The sequence below is a fragment of the Peromyscus eremicus genome, chromosome 4 (genome assembly GCF_949786415.1).
Source record: "Peromyscus eremicus chromosome 4, PerEre_H2_v1, whole genome shotgun sequence".
NCBI lineage: Eukaryota > Metazoa > Chordata > Mammalia > Rodentia > Cricetidae > Peromyscus > Peromyscus eremicus.
Window position 1 is genome coordinate 94922911 of NC_081419.1, and position 21444 is coordinate 94944354.

Here is a 21444-nt window from a genome sequence, read left to right on the forward strand (position 1 = left end):
GTAATAGCATGTAAAAGGGGGGTGGGGGTGGGTGGGAGAGGATTTCTGTTCTTTCCACATTATCAAGGATAAGCACTGGAGATTTTAATAACTGCAGTGGAGAATACAAAACGTGGCTCCCTCTGTCCTAAAAATAACAAAGATGTGAAAGAAGAGGCTGTGGAGAGTTAGGGTAGCAAGAAAGGATAGAAGATGGCCATGTTTGCCGAGTACCCGCTGGCTCAGATGGGCTCCCTGCCATGCTGGGAACTCTCAGGACGTTAACAGGGAAATTCTGCCCGGCAGCTTCTGGTAATTGGCCCTGCATTTGCTTACCTCTCAGGCTCCCACCTCACCTCTGCCTCTACGCTCACTTGAGGGCATACGTGTGTAGAGACCTGGCATTAGAAAGGATCCGGTGGGCTTAGTTTGTAGATGAAGCCCTTAATAGAAGAAAGAGAAGACGGGAAGAGCAGAGAGGGCCCACCCAGCCACATAGTGGGCACCCAGGCCAACGGGAACAGTAAGCAGCTTCTTAGCGCAGGAGAGAGCTCATGCGTATTTATTGCTTCTTCCCATGATGCACAGCGGTTCTACTGAGTTTCATTTGCCCCCCTACTGAGGTTGAATAAAGACAACACCTTGAGAAGTAGAAAGCAGCAAGGCTATGCTGAGGATGGGAAAGGGGGCTGAAACGGGGACTGGGGGGCCATCAGGAAAGCTCAGGAGACTGGGGCTGCAGCAATGAAGATGTCCTTGTAGCCTTTGATCTCCTTGACCTCGCTACTGCTGATGAGGACTTGTAGCTGGTGGGGCCCAGCTTTGATGGGGTAGAGCTCCAGCTGAATTTGGATGGTGTGTCCGGCCATCAGAGTCCCAAGGCTGAAAGTCAAAAGCAGCCTTGTTGGAGCCTGCAGGATTGACTGCTTGGATGGGCAATGGGGCAGGAAGACCTGCTTAGTGAGTAGCGCCCCTCAGTACCACCAAACCGCCAGCTTTCCTGAAGTTAGGGACCAACAGGTGACATCTGGAGACTGAGAAGGATTCAGTTTTCCAAATGAGGCACAGCTCCTCAGAGACCAGCACCAGAAGGAAGATTGGCAAGAGGCCAATGGTAGCATTACTCACTCTTTTGTTAGCTGCCCATTGATGAGGCCGCTTCCCTCCAGAATCATGATGCAATTATTCAGAGCCACCATTAGGGTGTTGGTGAGGGTGATGTGGATGTTCAGGGCTTTGCCCACCTCAGCCCTTTCAAACACCTGTGTGGGGAGAAGACAGAGGTACCCCTGGCCTCACTGCCACACCCACTCAGTAACTCCTCCTGTGACCTCCAAGGACTGCTTAGAACTTAGGCGCCCCTGCCGGGCGGTGGTGGCTCACGCCTTTAATCCCAGCACTCGGGAGGCAGAGCCAGGCGGATCTCTGTGAGTTCGAGGCCAGCCTGGGCTACCAAGTGAGTTCCAGGAAAGGCGCAAAGCTACACAGAGAAACCCTGTCTCGAAAAAACCAAAAAAAAAAAAAAAAAAAAAAAAAAAAAGAACTTAGGCGCCCCTAGTGGTAGAGACAACTATAAACTGAGGCTAACACATATAACAAACTAACACATACGTTGACCTGTTTTACAAATTCAGGACACTCTAGCAAGCTGCCACCTGTCACGAATGGGCATAGAGTTTCCCTTCCCACCATCTATTTGAAGATACCTGCCGGATTTAATTGCGGTACTGGTCCCAAAGGGTTAGCAGTGTCTAGCGTGTGTTAAGTAGGATCCCAAGCACAATCCCAGTCATTTGTGATTGATTAGTGGTGTCTAACCCATGCAGAGGACTAAGGAGGAGTGTCCTGTGTGCCACCTATGTGCCATCAGGGATATCATTCCACCGAAAAAGAATGATGAAGCTGAGATCCCATGATGGATTCATGACAGTCAGGACCTAACCAAGGGGTCTAGATCCTAGCCTAGGAGCTTTCTCCCATCCTGATGTATCTTCTCAGAGATCAGCAGGATGTACTCGTTTTCCCCCAGATGTGTTCAGTGCTTCGCTCTTGAGGTCTGTGTCAGAGGGCAGCACAGCCTTAGCCTGTAATGGGAGGCGGGGCTTCTGCCCTCACTCCTGGAGCCTAGGACAATGCCTAGGACAGTGATGATGGACATCAGTAAATGATTATTGAATCCAAATTAGCTCTGTCTGACCAGATCACAACTGGGGGCATGTTCTAGCTTGGCCAGAGAATTAAAGAGTTGGAAGAACACACCCTAACTTACCTGGAACTCAAACAAAAGAACCAAGTCTCCAAAAGGGTATCAAGATCAAGTGGGTGAAGATAACTCTGGAACCCAGCACAGGGACAGTAATCACCCACAGGTCTTACAGCCCTGGTAACCATTCACAGCCTCCTTGACATGTGCTATGTTGTTTGGGGATCCCATTACAACCAGGACTCTGCTCTGGGTAACCGGCAGAGCCCTGGCTCAGTACCGAGCTTGTGTCTACACTTGCAACTCTGCCCCACTGTGAGCTCCACGCAGGAGGCCTCCAGCATCACCCGGCCTGAGAGTATGCCCAGGTGAAGACTGCAAATGTGTCAGCTGACTTGCCACCCAATATGGAGCCATCCAACCATTGTTCTGCTGGCTAGTGCCAGGCATGCTGGTAACCAGGCTTCCAGGTACAGAGCTGGACTTGGGGTAGGCACTGGAAAAGTCTTTGGGATAGGAAGGGAACGGTAGGGAAGAATGCTTTGGGGAAAGACAGCTCAGGTGACAGGAGATAGGGAGGACACACACCCACCTCTGTGGACCTTTCCTTTTTTTTTTTTTTTTTTTTTTTTTTTTTTTTTTTTTGGTTTTTCGAGACAGGGTTTCTCTGTGTAGCTTTGCGCCTTTCCTGGAACTCACTTGGTAGCCCAGGCTGGCCTCGAACTCACAGAGATCCTCCTGGCTCTGCCTCTCGAGTGCTGGGATTAAAGGCGTGCACCACCACCGCCCGGCTCTGTGGACCTTTCTTAATGCCCTCCTCTGTAAGAGTCACCCAAGCCACTCTGGCATTGGGTCTCGAAATCTGAAGTTGATGTCTTGTTCTTCTTTCCTGTGGCTCCCCACATCTTATCAGCAGTCACCTTTTGAATTTGACCATAAGGTCTGTCTTAAACCTGTCTCCTCTACTCCACATCCCAAATCATTGCCTTTTTACCTCTACCTTTGTGAAGGGATCTCCTTACTTATATACATTCATGGTAACATGCCTTTATCTATTCTCGACAGAGAACCTTCCTCAGCATCCTCTGCAGAATGTGACCTCCATGAGATGCCCCGCCATTTGTTTATGCAGAGCACCAGAGCCCACCACCTCTCAGCCTGCTGCCTATGATTGAGAATAAAGCCTCAGAGACTGCACTATACAGTATGACATGGTACCCCCTCCCCAAGCCCATGAGGAGAACATCCTAGAGTCTCTGGGTCTCCATCTCTGTCCAGGGACCTCACCTCAATGGATAAGCGGGGAGGCTCCAGAGAGAAATCTTTTAGGACCAGAATGAACCGCCCTGTTTCTTCAACCTCAGCGATGCCGGACACATGGATCAGCTTTTCATCTGTCAGCTTGTTCTTGTAATTGCTGTAGGGCAGCAGGAGCGGCCACTGTAGCTCTAAACAGAGGCAAAAACATCGTCTTGAGTCCAAGAGATGGGTTACAAAGGAATCATGCACTCAGAGGTCATTGTTGTCTGACGTGTTAGGATGACGTCACAGGTACTGCCCTGGCATCCAGCTCTGCAGCAACAGCATCTTCCCTGACCAGGAAGATGTGCATTCTGGGAGAGGGTTTCTCTATGATTTGGCTAGAGCAGGCCAGCGTGATTCACAGACCCAAAACTCTCCTCTCGACAGGTGCTCCTTCTCATGCCTGCTACATACTCACCCTTCTCATAATCCATATTCAAGTGTACCGCATGTCTCCAGAAGGGTTTCCGAGTGCTGCCCCCATGCAGCAGAGCCTGTGCACAAAAGTGTACCATCAGTCCAATGGGGTCCTGACTGTGGGCTCTGTCCGGCACCCTCTGGACATGCAGCATGAGCAGCAGGTCCTGGCCCCACATGGGTGCCCTAGCCAGGTGGAGTTGCAGTTGCACAGGCTTATCCTTAAAGCCCTCAGACCCTAGGAGATCCAGGAGGGATGAAGAGTCCCTTCTTGGTTCCAGCAACTTCCGGGAAGCCTTAATGAATACAGACCGCTCCTCAGAGGATCCTGGCAGAACAGATCCATACAGAACAAAGATATCAGTGGGGCAGGGTAGAGAGGACCAATGACCGTCTTGGGAAAACAAATGACTGGACTCTCAGCTGCCAGCCAGACGCCCTGACCGTGTGATATACAGTGACTAGCCACACAGAGAGGCATGCGGTACCATGGCTCAGATGGGGTTGGTGCTGCGCAGAGTACAGTCTCTTTGTCTCTCAGTGTTCCGCTCTGTGTTATGAAACCCGGGGATGATACGGGGTTGCCCAGAATTGCTGAAAATTGAGGTCATGTAATTGCTGAGTGTAGGATTCAGTGTGGTTCTTTGCCATCAGTACTATTATTATCATGACCATCACCATCATATCACCATTATCACCACCACCACCATCATCATCACCATCATTATCATCACCATCATCATCAAACCCAGAGGCTTCTCTTCCTTGCCTGCATTCTCTCTCCTAAAACACATATCCAAGTCTCTTAGATAGAACTCTATTTCTTCCCTTAGGAATAACTCAACATCTGGCTCCAAACTCAAACTCGCTCCAGACTGTGGACTCCTCTAGAGCACTTACTGTGTTTCCAGTGTGTGCTGCACACAAGCGCGTTTAACCCTTTGAGGAGAGCGATCTCAGTTCACTGATAAGGAAGCCGAGGCAAGGGAAGATGTCCAGGCTTACCCACCGACAGCACGTCAGAGCCTTGCTTAGTTCTCGGGTGGCCAGAGTCCACCAAAGCTCTTCATGGGACTGTCTGCTCCCTCCCTCCCTCCCTCCCACAGGCCCAGAGCTCTCTCCCTCCTGAGTGTCCATCTCTCCCCTTGCTGCTACTCCTACTGTGATGGACACAGAGAGGCAGATGTGTACCCCTGATAGAGTTACTAGGTAAAATGCAGGACCTCCATTTAAATTTGAATTTAAGATAAGCAAATAATCTTTATTGTAATACTTGCATACTTACATGATATTCGGAATACACTTACACTAAAAACTATACCCAGTTAATTTGAATTTCAGATAAATAGTGAATTATTTTTAGCAGAAAGATGTCACACACAGGGCTGGAAGAAGAAAACCAGCTCATATAAGTTGTCCTCTGACCTACACACACACACACACACACACACACACACACACACACACAATGGCACATGTTCCTACACATATACATGCATATGTATACACACATATTTATAATAATGTATTTGTCTTAATTTATCTGGAATTCAAATTTAATTGAGCATCCTATATTCTTTTTTTCTAAATCTAGGCAAATCTATTCTGGGATCAAGTGCCCAGGACCTAAAATAGTCCCCTAGGAGTTTGTCATAGCGGGGAGGTGGTGGTGTTTGAACCTGGGCCATCCAATGGTTACACCCACTCCCTCCCAAATCCAAGGCCCAGGCACCTTCTGGGTACTTGTAGGAACTGGTGATGTCCAGGCGCTCATCTGACCCTACCATCTTGGTGCTGATTGCCTTCCCGATGTAACTGGTGTTATGGGCCAGGATTTCCTGGACCTGGCCACCCTCAAAAAGCCAAATGACCTCATCAGCATTCACTTGTGCGTACACAAAAGGGGTGTCATAGGGCAGGTGGACATCCCCTTCCTTGATGGCTTTCACAGAGGCCGGACCACAGCAGAACAACCCTGTGGAGGAAGCAGGCATTATGGGATGTGGATGCTGAGATATGGGCCCAGGGCAGCTGGTTATGGCCATGGGAGGTGATGAGAAAGGGTGGGCAGTGGCAACAGTGCCCCTCACACCCAGGCGTTCTCCAGTTTACCAAGGGCACTGATGTGCACTAATTTGCCTGATTCTCACAGCCACCCGCATTGATGTGGCTGTTGTAAACATCGCCTTCCTACTTTATAAGAAAGGGAAGAACAAAAAGGCTCAACGTTCCTCCAGGCGATCCCACTGTCAGGGGCGATCCCACTGTCAGGGGCGATCCCACTGTCAGGGGCGAAGTTATACCTGAGATCTGACACTGTCTAGACTACAGCCCTGGGAAGGGTGTGAGGTAGGAGACTGCTGTACCACTCTGGCTATGAGGTGTGGCCTCATAGGCCTCATTGGCCTCCCCAAGAGCCTGGCCCCTGTCACATGATCCCCACGCACCACTGCTGGTTTGCTGGGGGGTGGGGTCCAGAACCTGCCAGCCATTGTACCCTGGTGGAAGGTCTTTCCGGATCATCCAGCACTCGTTCCAGACATGGAAGTTCCTGCATAAAGGAGGAAGGAGCCAGGGCTTATATTTCCTGATGGGTTTTCAGGCACCCAACATTATGCAGAGTGGTTTATGCCTTTGCTTATAATTCTTTTTTCCTCTAATTTGTATCAGAAAGTAATTAGAATAGAGAAAGCTATCAAGGAGCTGGCCATGGTGGTGCATACATTTGATCCCAGCACTTTGCGGGCAGAAGCAGGCAGATCTCTGAGAGTTGGAGGCCAGCCTGGTCCACATAGAGAGTTCAGGGCAGCATAGAGGGACCTTACCTGATTCAGTCCCGGCTGTCACAATGTGTTCCCTACCTGGTGTAGTGCTGAGTTTTTACAGACAAAACCTCTTACCAGATTTTGTCTGGCTTCTGAGTCGGCAGCATTTCTGCAGTTCGGTCATAGTAGGTGTCAATGGTCAAGTTCCCGTCTGTGTTGTGTGCAGAATGGAAATTGGAAACAACGCGGCTTGGAACACCTAAGCATCTCATTACTACAGAGAAGGAGAGATGACTAAGATCATTTCAAGCAGAATTATTATTTTTTCATGCATAGTTTCCAACCTTCAAACTTGCAGCAACTCTTTTATTCCCAAAGGGTGACACCGGGAGAAGCTTCTGCCTGCCTGCCCATCAGTGGTATCCGTTCACAAAGTGGAAGAAATCATTTGTGAGCCACTTAAAACAATAATAAACTTGTCATTTCTGGCTCTCCCCCACCCCCACCCCCTAGCAGTTCTCCAAGTTAAAAGCAAAGAGACTAAAACGTGAGAATCCAAAAGGGGGGAAAGGTGTGGTCAGTTTCAAAAGAGAGACAGTGTGACTGGAGATACAAGGCTTAACGTCTCCGGGTTAGTCTCCTTGTAAGAAAGTGAAGAGTTGAACTGGATGGCTTTCAGCTCTAAAATTCTGATTCTGCCATTCTATTTAAAGATACAAGTTGAAAGAAAGAAGAAAAAAGTTAAAGGGCTGGGGATATAGTTCAGTGGTAGAATGCTTGCCTGCCACATACAAGGATCTGAGTTCATTCCTCAGCACGACAACATATGTTAATAATTAAACAAACAAATAAGAGTAAGGCTATAGCTAAAGCATCCGTTCCGCTGTAAAGACAATGGATGACATCAGAAATTAAAACCTGCTCTCCGTCTTTGATAAGCCAGCAGCGCCCTCTTGTGGATCCTCAGGGTGGTACGTAAAGCTAAGATTTCACAGGCACATTCACTCAAAGCAGACATTATCATACCATGCTTTACACACGTACACAAACTAACTGCCTACAACCAGGTGTGATCAAGAGCCAGGCGTGTCTTGTGACCTCTGCCAGTGAGTTCAGAAGAAGTCTCTCCTACCCACCCACTCTTCCAAGGAGGGCAGAGTCTACAGAGGCTGCTGTCGCCGTGTTTCTAAAGAGTCTCCAGCAGGGCCACGTGTCTGTGCCAGCACTACACTGGGCTTCCCACACATCTGCAGGGGACCTGGCATGCAGACCTAAGCTGCAGGTTGCCAGGGCAGCTTGGCAGTCACAGTTCTCTTCATCCAACAGCCCCAGCACTCTGTGAAGCATGACGATGGAAGGGCTTGCAGAGCGGGCCAAGCCATGGATCTAGTCCTTCTCCTGTGCACGCTAGGATCTGAAGGTTCAAGGGGATCTTATAATGGCCACCTGGCTCCCACGGGAGACTTTCCAGGCCAAGGCAGAACAGGGGCTACAGGAGGCCAGAGTAGTCACAGAATAAGTAAGCTAATGAGGTCACTTTATGTGTATTCAGATTTAGATCTCTGTCTCTGAGGCCCCTGACCACAAGACTATGCTTCCCTTCAATGAGTCAAGGACAGAAGACTGTTCTTACCCTATGCCCCACCCCCTCTTCCAATAGAGTCCACCTATTACTGCAGAAAACACCTAGCACACAATGTGACTAGACAACCCTGTAGAAGATGTGCTTTGCATGGGGGAGACTGGTAACACCTCACTACCCCAGGCTCTTCAGCTTCCCAGATACTTGGGCCAAGAATTTGGCACTGAATTGTAAATAGTTGAGTATGCACTCAATTGAGTAAAGTGTGTATTCTCCTCACGGGTAGTTAGCAAGGTAGCAAAGCTCTAATTGTAAGTCAAGTCTCAGGGAGGTCTACCTGTGAGGTCAGGCTATCCAAGGCTGTCTACTTACACTTTCAGCTTCCACCTCTTGGCCCAATGGGAAGAAGTGTTCTGCCTTTTGTGGAGACTACAAGTTGCTCTATCCAAATGGTCACCTTTCTCTCTGTCTTTCTGTCTCTTGAGACAAGATCTCATCTAGTGCAGGTTAGCCTAACTCCCTATACAGCCAAGGAAACTCCCGTTCCAACTGTCTCCGCTTCTCAAATGCTAGGATTAGAGGCATGACCCACCACGTCCAGCTCAGGTGCCCACTATTAACATTCTTCATCCAAGAGACTATGGAGTGATTGCAAAGATCATCTCCTGGAGGCTGAATAGTGTGCAGGTTAAGAACTTGTGTGCACACTGCTCCTAGCCATGGGCCATTGCAAGCTCTGGGCCCTTCATGAGCGGCAGTGGACTCTGAGAGCAGGGATGATTGTGACCTGACATGAAGGGGAAACCAGAAAGAGTCAGAGGGTAAGACTTCACTCACCCGTGCACATAACAGCAGCAAAGACCCAGCATTGTCCATATTTCACAGGCTGCCCGCCCCTGGCTGACCACTGCCGCAAGATGGCCACACTGCCATTCCATTCCAGAGGGCTGATGCCCCGGGAGTAGTCCTCTCCCCAGTTCCCCTGAAGCACACCACTGTCGTCATTGCTGTTGATCTGCAGAGCAGACAGGTGGGTTTCCACAACATCCGGGAGATGCTCAGGCTGTTCTCAGGCAGGGGCAAGCTTTTGCTCTTACCATGGCACTCACCACCCTGCATACGTACACCACGTCGCTCCTCTGAGAATGGTCTTTGGATGGGTTCTTTAGAAAGTAGAGGCTCTTGTTCAGGATCTCAAAGCAGATATCAATGATGTCCTCTTCGAACTTACAAGGTATGTGAAGGGAGAAATCAGAGAAAAGCAAAGATGTGCAGAGTCCAGAAACTTGGGCATTAACAAGTTTTTAAAGGAGTGATGTGTTTGTGAGAGGGGGGCTGCAGGATTTAGTCATAAGACAAGATCCTACGTCAGATGGAAATCAAGTTGGAAATGCATTGCAATAACTCTTTAAAAAACTAAGCTATGTGGCTCTTGGCAGAAAATGCAAAAGAAGCCAGGCGGTGGTGGTGCACACCTTTAATTCCAGCACTCAGGGACAGAGCCAGGCGGATCTCTGTGAGTTTGAGGCCTGCCTGGTCTACAGAAAAACCAAAAAAAAAAAAAAAAAAAAAAAAAGAAAAAGAAAAAAGAAAAAAGAAAAAAAGATTTGAGAGAATGGGAGAGAAGGCTTTTGAAACCCAGATTTAAAATGATAGGACAAACAGCAGAAAGAGGAGCATGGAGACATTTCTCTGAGGTATTTTAGCATGGTGGGTCCCAAGGACCTAGGTCATCTGTCTACAGGACTTGTGGAAACAGGGAAAGACCATGTGGATGAGTATTTGCATGATCTCATATTTGCATATGAGACCAGCATTTGAAAGAAAGGAGAAGATGGCAGAGAGTATTGGGGTCAGGGCTAATGTTGCATGCATTGGAAAAGCCAGGCTAGGCTTATGAGACACGCTTACAGCATGTGTTTGTGACAAATGTCGACCCTTTGCCTGCCAAATGCACCATTTTCCAGCTTCAAAACACTTCACAAGTTGCAGGAGTTGGGGGATGGGAGAGCATGATCTTCCTCAGCAAAGCTCCCAACGTCCCCTACCCCTTAGACTAACAGGAAGGGAGAGACCGCATGGACCATGATTGGTGGCTGAGAGTGGAAAAGTCATCCACAGCCAAAGTCCCCTGACCCCACCTGCTGCATGCAGTAACGGGGCTTCGCAGTAACTAGATATTTGATGTACTAAAGATCTTTTTATTGTATTAAAATTCACTTTTTCAGTTGTGATCATGATTTGCGGTTAGTTTTTTCAGAAAGAATCTTTATCCTCTGTGACTATATCGAGACATGTTATTGGATTAAATGATACACTATCTGTGATTTCCTCCCGCAGGTCCAGTGCTAAGAAGGGGAGCGGAGGCGCCTAGAGCACCTTCCCGTAAAGGGCCAGTAGCAAATCTCTCACCTAGAAGCCCACAGGCTCTGTTTCAACTCACTTCTGCCACTAAGCATAAAAGCCTTCAGCATCAGCTACATGAAGGAGCATGCCTGAGTCCCAGTGAAATGGTATTTATAGATGCTGATATTTACAGATACTTCTCGTACTCTCTAAAGTCTCAAAATAGTATTCCTTTAAAATTCTTCCCAACCATTTCAAAGCATGAAAAGTATCTTTCCTGGTGACTCATGCAAAAGCAGTACTGTAGCAGCACAGAGGCAGGGGGATTTCAAGTTCAAGGCCAGTCTGAGCTACATGGGAAATTAAAAGCTAACCTGGGAAATCAAGTCAGTGAGAACCTGCCTTAAAAAACATAAACATAAACAAAAAGACCCACACCAGGGTGGGATGGGAAGAGGCACGATGGCTCCGTGGGGGAAAGTGTCTCCCACAAACCCAGATGACAGGAGTCTAATCCCAGGGCCCACACAGTGGATGGAGGGAATGACTCCCTCGTGTTGTTCTCTGGCTTCCGTATGTGCCATGGCATGCATGTTCCTATACATGTGCACACACATGATTAAATAAAAATCAATTAGTTGAAGCACTAGGAGAGGGACTGGAGAGATGGCCCCACAATTAGGAACACTACCTGCTCTTCCAGAGAACCTGAGTTCAATTCCCAGCACCTACATAACTCACAACATTCTGTAGCTCTAATCTCAGGGAATTTATCACTCTCTTGTGCCTCCTTGGGGCACTAGGCACACACATGGTGCACGGACATACAAACAGGCAAAATGCTCACAAACACACAAAAAGTTTTTTTTTTTTCCAATAAAGTGATAGGAGACATTGGCCCATGGGCTGTTTTCAAATTATAGAAGAATAAAAGTCTCTACTGGCCCCTAGTGGGGCTGGTAACTGAACATAGAAGTTTATTACAGTTGTTAGTCGACTTTCATCATGCTCTGCTCCTTTCTTTCTTTCTTTCTTTCTTTCTTTCTTTCTTTCTTTCTTTCTTTCTTTCTTTCTTTTCTTTCTTTCTTTCTTTTCTTTCTTTCTTCCTTTCTTTTTTCTTTTTTCTTTTTTTTGTTTTTTTTGTTTTTTTTCGAGACAGGATTTCTCTGTGTAGCTTTGTGCTTTTCCTGGAACTCCCTCTGTAGCCCAGGCTGGCCTCGAACTCACGAAGATTCGCCTGTCTCTGCCTCCCGAGTGCTGGGATTAAAGGCGTGTGCCACCACCGCCCAGAGCTCCTTTCTTAATAAAGCATAAAAATCTTGAAAAGAAAGCCACATTTTCTTTGCTTGCCCCTCTTGTTGGACGGGAAATTGGCCAGCACTTCACATGGTGCTTTCATTGGCTAACAGCCCCCAACATACCCATCCCAGGCCCACGTCCAGGAGCGGGTGTTACCTGCCCGTAGTTCCAAGGCCTGGAGGTAATGGAATTTTCTTGACCCTTGTAAACAAAGCCATAATCACTCATGACATACTCCTGCAGCAGGGTTTCACTCGGCAGGTAGACATCATCCTCTGCACAGTGAAGAGTAACAGAGACAGAAAAAAATCACCAGGCCAAGAACAAGCCCGAAATTAAAAAACACTATGAAAGTAATTACGTCTTTCTGAAAACAAGAGGAACAGTCAACAGGTGACTGAGGTTAACAGAAATTAAGACTGGACCCTCGTAAAAGCTAGCTATGTGCTTCTTCAGAGGCCAGCAACAAATCTATGCTATTAAAAATGACAGAATAAAAATTATAAGATTATTCTAGACTTTTGGACTTTTGGGAACATACAGAAGAAAAATCACTTATTCCCACTACTCAGAAATACCCACCAATACACTATCTTCTTGCTGTATGCATATACATAATTAATTAGAATCAAATTAAATTCCACTTGCTAAATTATCTCACTTAACATCACAGTATGGATTTTTCTTTTCTTTTTTCCTTTCTTTTTTGTTTTGTTTTGTTTTTCAAGACAGGGTTTTTCTGTGTAGTTTTGGTGCCTGTCCTGGATCTCACTCTGTAGACCAGGCTGGCCTTGAACTCACAGAGATCTGCCTGGCTCTGCCTCCTGAGTGCTGGGATTAAAGGCATTCGCCACCACTGCCTGGCACAGTATGGATATTTTCATCATGTTGTTAAAAATTCTTTGTGGGGCTGTAGAGATGGCTCAGTGGTTAAGAGCACCGGCTGCTCTTCCAGAGGATCTGGGTTCAATTCCCAGCACCCAAATGGCAGCTCACATCTATAACTCCAATTCCAGGGGGTCTGATACCCTCATAAAGACACACATGCAGGCAAAACACCAAACCACATAAAATAAGCATAACTAAATCATTTTTAAAAATTCTTTGTGGGACCAGGTGTGATGTTGCACAATTTCATCCCAGCACTCAGGAGGCGGAGGCAGGTGGATCTCTGTGAGTTTGAAGCCAGCCTGGTCCACTTAGTCAGTAGTGCTACATAATCAGAGCCCATCTCAAAACAACAAAACCAAAACCAAAAACTTTATTAAAGTGATTTTTGCAGTTGAGTATGGTGGTGTATGCCTATAATCTCAGCACTCAGAAGGCAGAGACAGAGGATCATGAATTCAAGACCAGCCTAGACAACACAGCAAGACCCCATCTCACAAAAGGAAAAAAATTAAATAAATACATTTAAGGCTGGTGACAGGATTGCGCAGGTAAAGGCACTTACTGCTAAGCCTGGTACCCCGAAGTCAATCCCTAGGACCCACATGCCAGAAGGAGAGAACCAACCCCACAAGATGACCTTCGTACATGTAGGTGAACACACACACACACACACACACACACACACACACAAATAAAAACTTAATTTTTTTTTTTTAGCACATAGTAATTTGTTGCACAGATATGCAATGATTATCTGCCAGGCTTTGCCAGAAGACCCTGAAAGAACATTCCCAATGCATCAAATTAGTACTACACACTGGGAGCAAGTCCTACCTCTACTCCATGGGTTAAAAAGCAAGATGAAATTCCCCAGTGGGTAAGTCACACCAGGACCCTGGTCCCGAGAAATCTCTGTCTTCAGTGTGTAATGGCCAATGACTGCACTGGCTGGCATAAAAATCGAGACTTGGAGAGAGTTGTTGTCAATGGTGAAGTCCGCAGCACTCCAGACATTCCCAGGCCGGGTCTGGATGAGCGGGAAAGTGGCTCGGGTCCCCAGAAGCTCTGTGGGCTCTGGTCCTGAGGAAGAGAGAAAGAAGATTCCAGAGGAAGGCTCAAAACTCTAAGTGATGGAGCTGGAGGCATGATGGTTCAGTGGTTAACCTTGTATACTGCTCTTACAGGGGACTGGAATTTGGTTCCCAGAACTCATGTAAGACAGCTCAAAATTACCTCTAACTTCAGCTGCAGGGGATCTGATGCCCACTTCTAGCCTCTTGGTATGTGTGCGCACACACACTTAAAAGTAGTAAAATAAGTGTGGTGTATGATTCCCTATGGCCTGGCAGAATGCCTACATTCTCCCAACGTTTGCTAAAGCCTTTTGGTTCAAGGCTTTTACTGACATTTAAGTTCTTTGGGTGTCTGATTTTTTTTTCCATTTCCAATCTGTAAAATGAGAGCCTGGTAGGACCAACTTAAAGTCTTCCATGAGAACTGAAAGGAGGTCATGGCTGGGGAGTTTTACAACCATGCCTGTGTACTTACAGGTTGGCTGTTGTGACTAAAACATCACAGTTTGCTGATCTGGCCAAATATTTCCTTAATAGGACCAACAGTACTGATATGAGGGTCCTGGGGGGTCCCAGGAGAGAGGGGAGGGCACCCCCAGAGACTGGTGACAAGAGCCCTTCCCCCAGGCGAGCTTTACTAACTTTCTGTTTTGAGGGAACCAGGGGAACCTGAGAGCAGAGCGAGCTCACCTGTCTCAGCCACAAAGGTGAGGTGGTCCTTCTGGGGCTGGAAGGGTCGGTTGAAGGTCAACGTTAAGCTGAAGTTCTGAGCACGGCGCAGGATGAGCTTCGTCAAGCCCATCTCCTGGGTGTGGTGGTCCTTGTTGTTCCTGGGGATCTGCAGTTCCACAGACCTGAGCTCCAAGGCTGCCACTTGGGGAGGGAGGACAGGTCACTGCCCAGCTGAGATGTGGAGTCATTCCTACAGAACCTGACTGATGTTCTGCTCTCTGCCTGCTAATTTCACGACAACTTCAAAGGGTAATTCAGGTAGTTCAGGGGAGAGGGAAGACTATCAGTCCTAGAGACGTCAGCACTGGAGGATTGGGGTCCCAGGGGGCAAAACAAACTCCAGATCATGGAAAGTCACTCTATCTATCATCCTGCTGGGTTAAGAATAAACACATTGGAATTTTGTGCGCATGAAGTTGAGCTGTCTGGAGGCTGGACATCTGCTACAAGGCAAGTAACTGATTTCAGGTATGGGGGCAAGGGCAGGCTTACTTTCTGATTCTGTTTTGTTTCAGGTCTATGTGAGAGGTATTGTGTGTATACACCTAGTGTATAGTTGTAAGATTCTTCTAGCACAATAGACAAGTGTATGAAGCTTCTAGAGTGACTAGACCCTAGGTTATCACCTTGCCAAGTCACTTGGGAGACCTTGACCAAGTCATCTAATATTCCTATACATTAGTGTGTTCATCTAACAAGTAGGGAGATGATGGTGTTCCTACTTCATAGGATTTCCATGGGCCTTCAGTGAGGAGGCGTGCATGAGAACCTCTGCACCATGCCACACACAGAGAAAGTGCTTGGTAATTCTTAGTGACTCCGAGTAGCAGCAACCATGCAGCTCACTTTGAATTTGCTTTGCTGTTCCTGCTGCTGATGTTCATATTGCATTCATTGTCAATAAAAATCCATTAGGTCTTTCCTCTAACAAGTCCAACCTATTAGTAGGTTGTGAGTGACTACCTCCAAGCCAAACAACCACCATCCTAGGGCATTCAGCTGTGCCTGCTAACAGAAAGATTACCCCAGGCAGGCTTTGTTGACTGTTTATACCCACTCTGGAAAAGTGAGGAGAGTCATGAGACCCTTACCAGAGTCTCCAGCCACTCCCCACCACCTGTTGTATGCAACTCTACCTTATTTCATGTGGCTTCGTGGAAGCGTTACAGTATGTAAGTGAAGGGAGGACTCCATCTATGCAGCCAAGGGAAAGGCCCTGCTTAGTAAAGGCTTTCCCCGGGCGCAGCCTGTTCAAGGAGGAGCATCCACATCCCTGCAAGTACCCCGCCCCTGTGCTCTGTAAGGAAGCCTAATAAACTCATTGGTTCCCCAGAGGGAACTTTGTCAGAACCCTTCTCTGTTTGTCACTGGGACTTTAGTTTTAGGAGAAGGGGTGGGTGCTGCTGATGTCTTTCCCTAGAAGGAATTTTAGCAGCATAGGTTATGGGATCAACTGTAGGGAAGGTAAAAAGGCTTAAGAGACTACTGGTCATCCAGGTAAGATGCTGGAGGGAGAGAACTGACTCCCTAAAGCTGTCCTCTGACCCTGACATGTGTGCTCAATATTAAAGTGACATACACAAATACAATATATAATTTTAAATGAAAGGTGACCAATGAGAAAAACAGGATAGACAATGCCACAAAGCATGGGACACTGGAAAAGCGAGGACAATTTAATGTGCAAATGAGTCATGGTGTGAATTATGGGTCATGGTGAAAACTTTGAAAGCAGCTGGCCTAGATCCTGTTGGAAGCTGACTATACCTCATACACTTGAGGGGTCTGAAATGTTCATACGAAGACCACTGAATTTCCCAGGAAGGCGTTCCACCCTAAACATGCCTTCCAGAGGCCCGCCCACCTTGAAAGCTCATGTGCCCTGAAAAGGAATGAAGGCAGTCCTCACACATGCTGCACAGGACAGAACAGAGCTGAGGCAGGCTCTCCTGACCGCTGCTCACTGCTGGAGCACAACTGACTCCCTTCCCCCGGGCTCCCCTCAGTTTGGGAAGCAAAGGAGGGAGGGAGGGAGGGATGTTGCCTTCTCTCAAGCCCAAGGCTGCGTGCATGAAGAGATACAGTCACCACCAGATACTTGGGCTTTCTCTTTATCCCATTTAATGTAATGATGTGTTGGCTCACCCAAGGGCTTTTCGTGTCAAGGAGACATGACTTAGAATAAAAGGAAAGGCTTCCAATGAAGCCAGAAAGGAAAGCCAAGAGACTCAGGAAGAAGCCCAACAATGCGGGAAATCCAGTAGAATCAATTAGAAAAACACGTCAGTACCCACAAGGCCTGACTTGGATGTGGTCCCACTGGAGGTAATGGTGTGAGTAAGTCAGACACAAGACTCCTGGCGCTTACTCGATTAACACAATGACAGGGGTATAAAAGGATGAAATTATATCCGGATATATTATCAGCCTTTAAGAAGGGCTGGGAGGAGACATTGAAACAGTTGTCTGCCTAGGAGGAATCCTCTGAGAAAACCCAAACCTGAGCCGGCCTTGTTCCCAGGCGGGACGCCGTCCCTCCACTTGGGTCTTGGTTCTGAGGGAATCACAATCATGCATGGGGCTTTCTTCAGCCGCTGAAGATGCCCACCCCAGGATTCTTTGCTTTCACAACACCTTTCTTTTCTGCAGAGCATTGAATAGCATCTAGAGTTAACCCCACAAAAGCAGAGACCTTGGTCAGCTCGAACCTGGATTCCCCTATGTCCGGAACCACACATTTTAGAAAATCATGCTTGTGTTCAGAGAATTCCTACTACAGTCCAGACCATTATCTGTGTCCAAAATCATTTATATTCTCACAAATACTCTGCAATAAAGTATTAATATTGTTCCTGACAATATTAATGAAGAGGGTTCTGGTCAGAACTGGGGTTCAAGCCCAAGCAGGCTGGCTCCAGTGTCTGTCTATCCCTAGTCTTTACCATCTCCCGCCTTCCCCAGGAGGCAGGTGCTAAATAATGGTTATTAAATGGACAAGTGCATGTGCTTGAACTTCAAGGAATGGGGCATCAGAAGGGCAGGCAAGGGGGCCATGGTAGTTCAAAACATATAAAAATGGCTATAAAAATTAAGACTAGGAGCTGGACAGTGGTGGCATATGCCTTTAATCCCAGCACTCAGGAAACAGAAACAGGCAGGTCTCTGTGAGTTTGAAGCCAGCTTGGTCTACAGAGTGAGTTTCAGGACAACCAGAGCTACATAGAGAAACCCTGTCTAATAATAATAATAATAATAATAATAATAATAATATCAATATTTGATCTATTAAAATATTGAAAATAATAGCAATACCCTGTTTGTTGAAGGCATGTGGAAGTAGATTGCCTCATATACAACAATGGGAATATAAAATTTATTCATATACAGACCTTTTAGAGACAGGATCCTTGGAACAAGCTGCCTAGCCAGTCTAGCTGAATCAGCAAGTTCTGAGTTCAGTGAGAGACCCTGCCTTAATATACGAGGTGGAGACTGATCAACAAAAACACCCAACATAGTCCAGCCTTTGCCTGTACAGATACAGACATGAGTGCAAACATGTGCATATGTACATACACACACACACACACACACACACACACACACACACACACACACACACAAAATCAATCAAAGAATAAGGAGAAATCATCCCCTAGATGCTAAAAGTAAAAATAAAAGGTACTGAAAATTGTAGGAAAGGTTTCATTCCTTCAAGTTTTTCAGTTTGTCAAGCAGTTGTTTTGGGGCAGTGTCACTTTGATTAAAGATGGGTTTTGAACAGGAGTGGCTCATCAAAGCTGTACTTTGAGATTAACTTAGCTGTGGTGCTTAACCCAGACCAGAGGGGGGAAAGCCAAGGGTGGAGACGGTAGTGGCTGCTGTTGCAATGATCTAAGTCGAAGGCTAATGGGAACTTAAATACAGGGGACGGGAAGAGCCTGAGAGGGACCACCCATGTGCAGCAGGGACTGGCCTCTACGGCTATGTGGTAGCTAATAAATAAGTGTTGCAATGATGTGATTTGCAGGGCTTCCTAAGACCCCTGCAGGTGTAGGTGAAGATCAGGGCCAGGAAAGGAATCCATTGCCAAGGCCTGGGATGCTTCAGGAAGAGACACCAAAGGTAAGTTACATGTGGTACAACCAGCAAGAGAATTGGCCTCTGCCACCAAATTCCAGCTGAATTCAGGGTCTTCCTCTGACTTATATTGCATTTGTGCTAGCTCTCTCTCTTTCCACTTACTATATTATTATTATTATTATTATTATTATTATTATTATTATTATTTGAGGACTTTGATACATACTTCACTCCTTTTTATTTCTTCAGTCTTAAAAAATGAGAAATATTACAATCTATGCAGCAAAAGTTTATCGAATGATTCCTATGTGGTGAGATTACTAGAATGTTCTGTAGGTATTTAAGTGTGAGAAAATAAAAATTTCTCATAACTCAAAAGCTTAAATCCAAACTCCTCCAAAGTGTGGGTCCAACAGACTCTCATCTCCCTGGTTCTTATAAAATAACTCTGGCTCTCTCACACTGTGTCCTCCAGATGGACCATGCCCATGTCTAGACAGCCCCAAGCCTCCCTTAAGCTCTCTGTGTCTCTACCACACCAGTTTTCCAAGCAAACTTCTGCACCTACCTTCCCGAAATCCTTTCAAAGCGCTTTGCTTTAGAACATAGGACCTGCCACGATAGTCGTGTCTGTAGCTCTGTAGCTGATATTCAGAAAGTGTTAAGAAGGCTCCCAGCTTTCTGCACATATCTCCTTTTATCCCTACAACTATCCCACGAGCTGTTATCAACCTCATGTGACAGATAAGTAGAAAGATGGTTAGTAAGGTCAAATGACTTGCCCAGTGCTACCTACTTATTGCCATTTAAATTTAAACTAGACTAATATGCCTAGTTCCTCACCTGGAAGGTGGTCCTAGAGCGGACGATTCCTGACCTTCCCTTCCAGACAGCCATCTAAAGAGCAAAGAAATGGACAGACCTAAGAGGAGCCATTCTCCAGTCTGGGGTTCTCTGTCGAACCCAAGGGGGGCCAAATAACCATGAAAAACCACAACTCCGTTTCCACCGCGTCATTCAAAGGTGCCAAAGAGTGCAGGAGCTGGGACATCAGATGCAGCTCAGGTGCTAGAGCACCTGCCTTAGCGTGCACAAAGCCCTAGGTTCAATTCCCAGCACCACTAGGGTGTGCTGGTCTGCACCTGTAACCCTAGCACTTCAGAGGTGTAGGCAACAAGATCAGGATTCTAGGCCATCCTCAGATACATAGTAAGTTTGAGGCCAGCCTGGGCTACCTAAGGCTCTGTCTCAAATAAGAAACAAACAAACAAACAACAAAATGTATAGAAGCCCTTAGGTAGCTTAGGAGGTTGGAACAGAACCAGCCCCAGGACCCATCTGATCTATTTCCATCTTCTGCAGTTCCTTTGGCTCAGAACCACTTATTTTTCAACTAACCCTTACTGCTGACTGTAGTGCTTCCTTGAAGTGTTTTTGCTGAATGGTGTCTATGTGACTAATTAATTGTTTACACCCCAAGCCCAGTAGTTTCAATAGCAGAAAGCAGTTCCTGGGTTGGCTGCCCAGGTAAAATCATTAAGTCTCTTGGCTCATGAATAAAAGTAGCTATAAATATTAAAGAGTCATCTTGTCATGATCATAAAATGCAAACTAAAACCGTAATGAGATCCATCTTTGGTCTATTGAAAATGCTTGAAATAACATAATTCATTTTGTTCAGAGCATATGGAAACAAGATGCCTCATAGAGTTAGCATGGGATTATATACACATACAGACTTAAAGTCAGCTGATGCCATCAACTCTTAAAGTGGATATTGCCCTTGCTCCAACATTTATTCTTTTAGAAGTTTTGCATATAAAATACTTCTGTACATCTCTACAAAGTTCTACCAACAGGGGCATCCACTGCAGCATGATTTGTAAGCATAAATACTACTAAATGATAAATGCCCATCAGTAAGAGATAGTAACTAATTAACATGTTTATTAAATAAACTGTGCCCATATGTCCTACTTGGGCTTCCCAAGGCCACTCCAGCTTCGAATTTTGAAGGCAGGATGGTCTACAGCTTCAGGAAAGGAAATGGAGGACTGTATGATATGTTCCAAATGAAGGTGAGGAAACAGGAGGAATGAGACAGGTTACACAGTGAGCCATCCACTGCAGGTGTAGGCTCTCTGGTGCAGGCTCTCTGGTGTAGGCTCTCTGGTGCAGGCTCTGGTGCAGGCTCTCTGGTGTAGGCTCTCTGGTGCAGGCTCTCTGGTGTAGGCTCTCTGGTGTAGGCTCTCTGGTGCAGGCTCTCTGGTCTTCTCTGCACTCCTCCCTTCCCAGGCTCACTCCCTCTCCTGACTTACCACCTCATAAAAGTGAAAGAGATTGCCAGTACTCACCGGGATCCATCTCCCTCACGTCAGTTAAGGCCCTTCAAGTGGCCAGCATTAGGATGCTGGTCCCGATGCGTCTCGGAGTGTTAGAGTCGTCCTTCCATCATGGTGTTGGGTGGGGCTGCCACTTCCTCCTCCTCCCATCCCTTCCCTGAAATTTCCCGTTGTTCCAGGTGCCTTCTAGCTTAAGGAAAGAAGCCCTGCCTTAAGCCTTTAAAACGCTTGCTGAGGGGTTTGTTTCTGTGCCCTTCTGCTAAGCTGCGAAGCACCCGAGTGACGTGGAAGACAAGGCTCCAGTCTGTCCATGAGCTCTTCTGTCACCTCAGGACTCAGGATCACATTCATTCTAAACCCTCTAGACTGGCATCTCCCAACAGTGTTGGTGTCGCCCAAGGAATGTAACCGACAGAGTCACAGAAAGGGA

General features: G+C 46.8%; 1 protein-coding gene across 1 annotated transcript; it reads right to left on the bottom strand.

The window, feature by feature from the left end:
• Positions 1-701: 701 nt before the first annotated feature.
• On the bottom strand, positions 702-21036 carry Tgm7 (transglutaminase 7). The gene is made up of 13 exons (XM_059259543.1): positions 21027-21036; positions 14548-14730; positions 13619-13864; positions 12050-12168; positions 9346-9474; positions 9086-9263; positions 6802-6940; positions 6349-6452; positions 5634-5876; positions 3903-4229; positions 3470-3630; positions 1108-1241; positions 702-861 (listed from the first exon to the last, which is right to left on the bottom strand). The coding sequence occupies exons 1-13, from the start codon at positions 21034-21036 to the stop codon at positions 702-704; spliced, it is 2133 nt and encodes a 710-aa protein (XP_059115526.1).
• Positions 21037-21444: the final 408 nt, after the last annotated feature.

Coding starts and splice junctions, on each gene's coding strand:
- Tgm7 (XM_059259543.1), bottom strand. Junction 9,264..9,345: donor GCAGGGTGGTGAGTGCCATG/GTAAGAGCAAAA, acceptor TCTGCTCTGCAG/ATCAACAGCAATGACGACAG. Junction 1,242..3,469: donor CTCCCCGCTTATCCATTGAG/GTGAGGTCCCTG, acceptor CTCCCCACACAG/GTGTTTGAAAGGGCTGAGGT.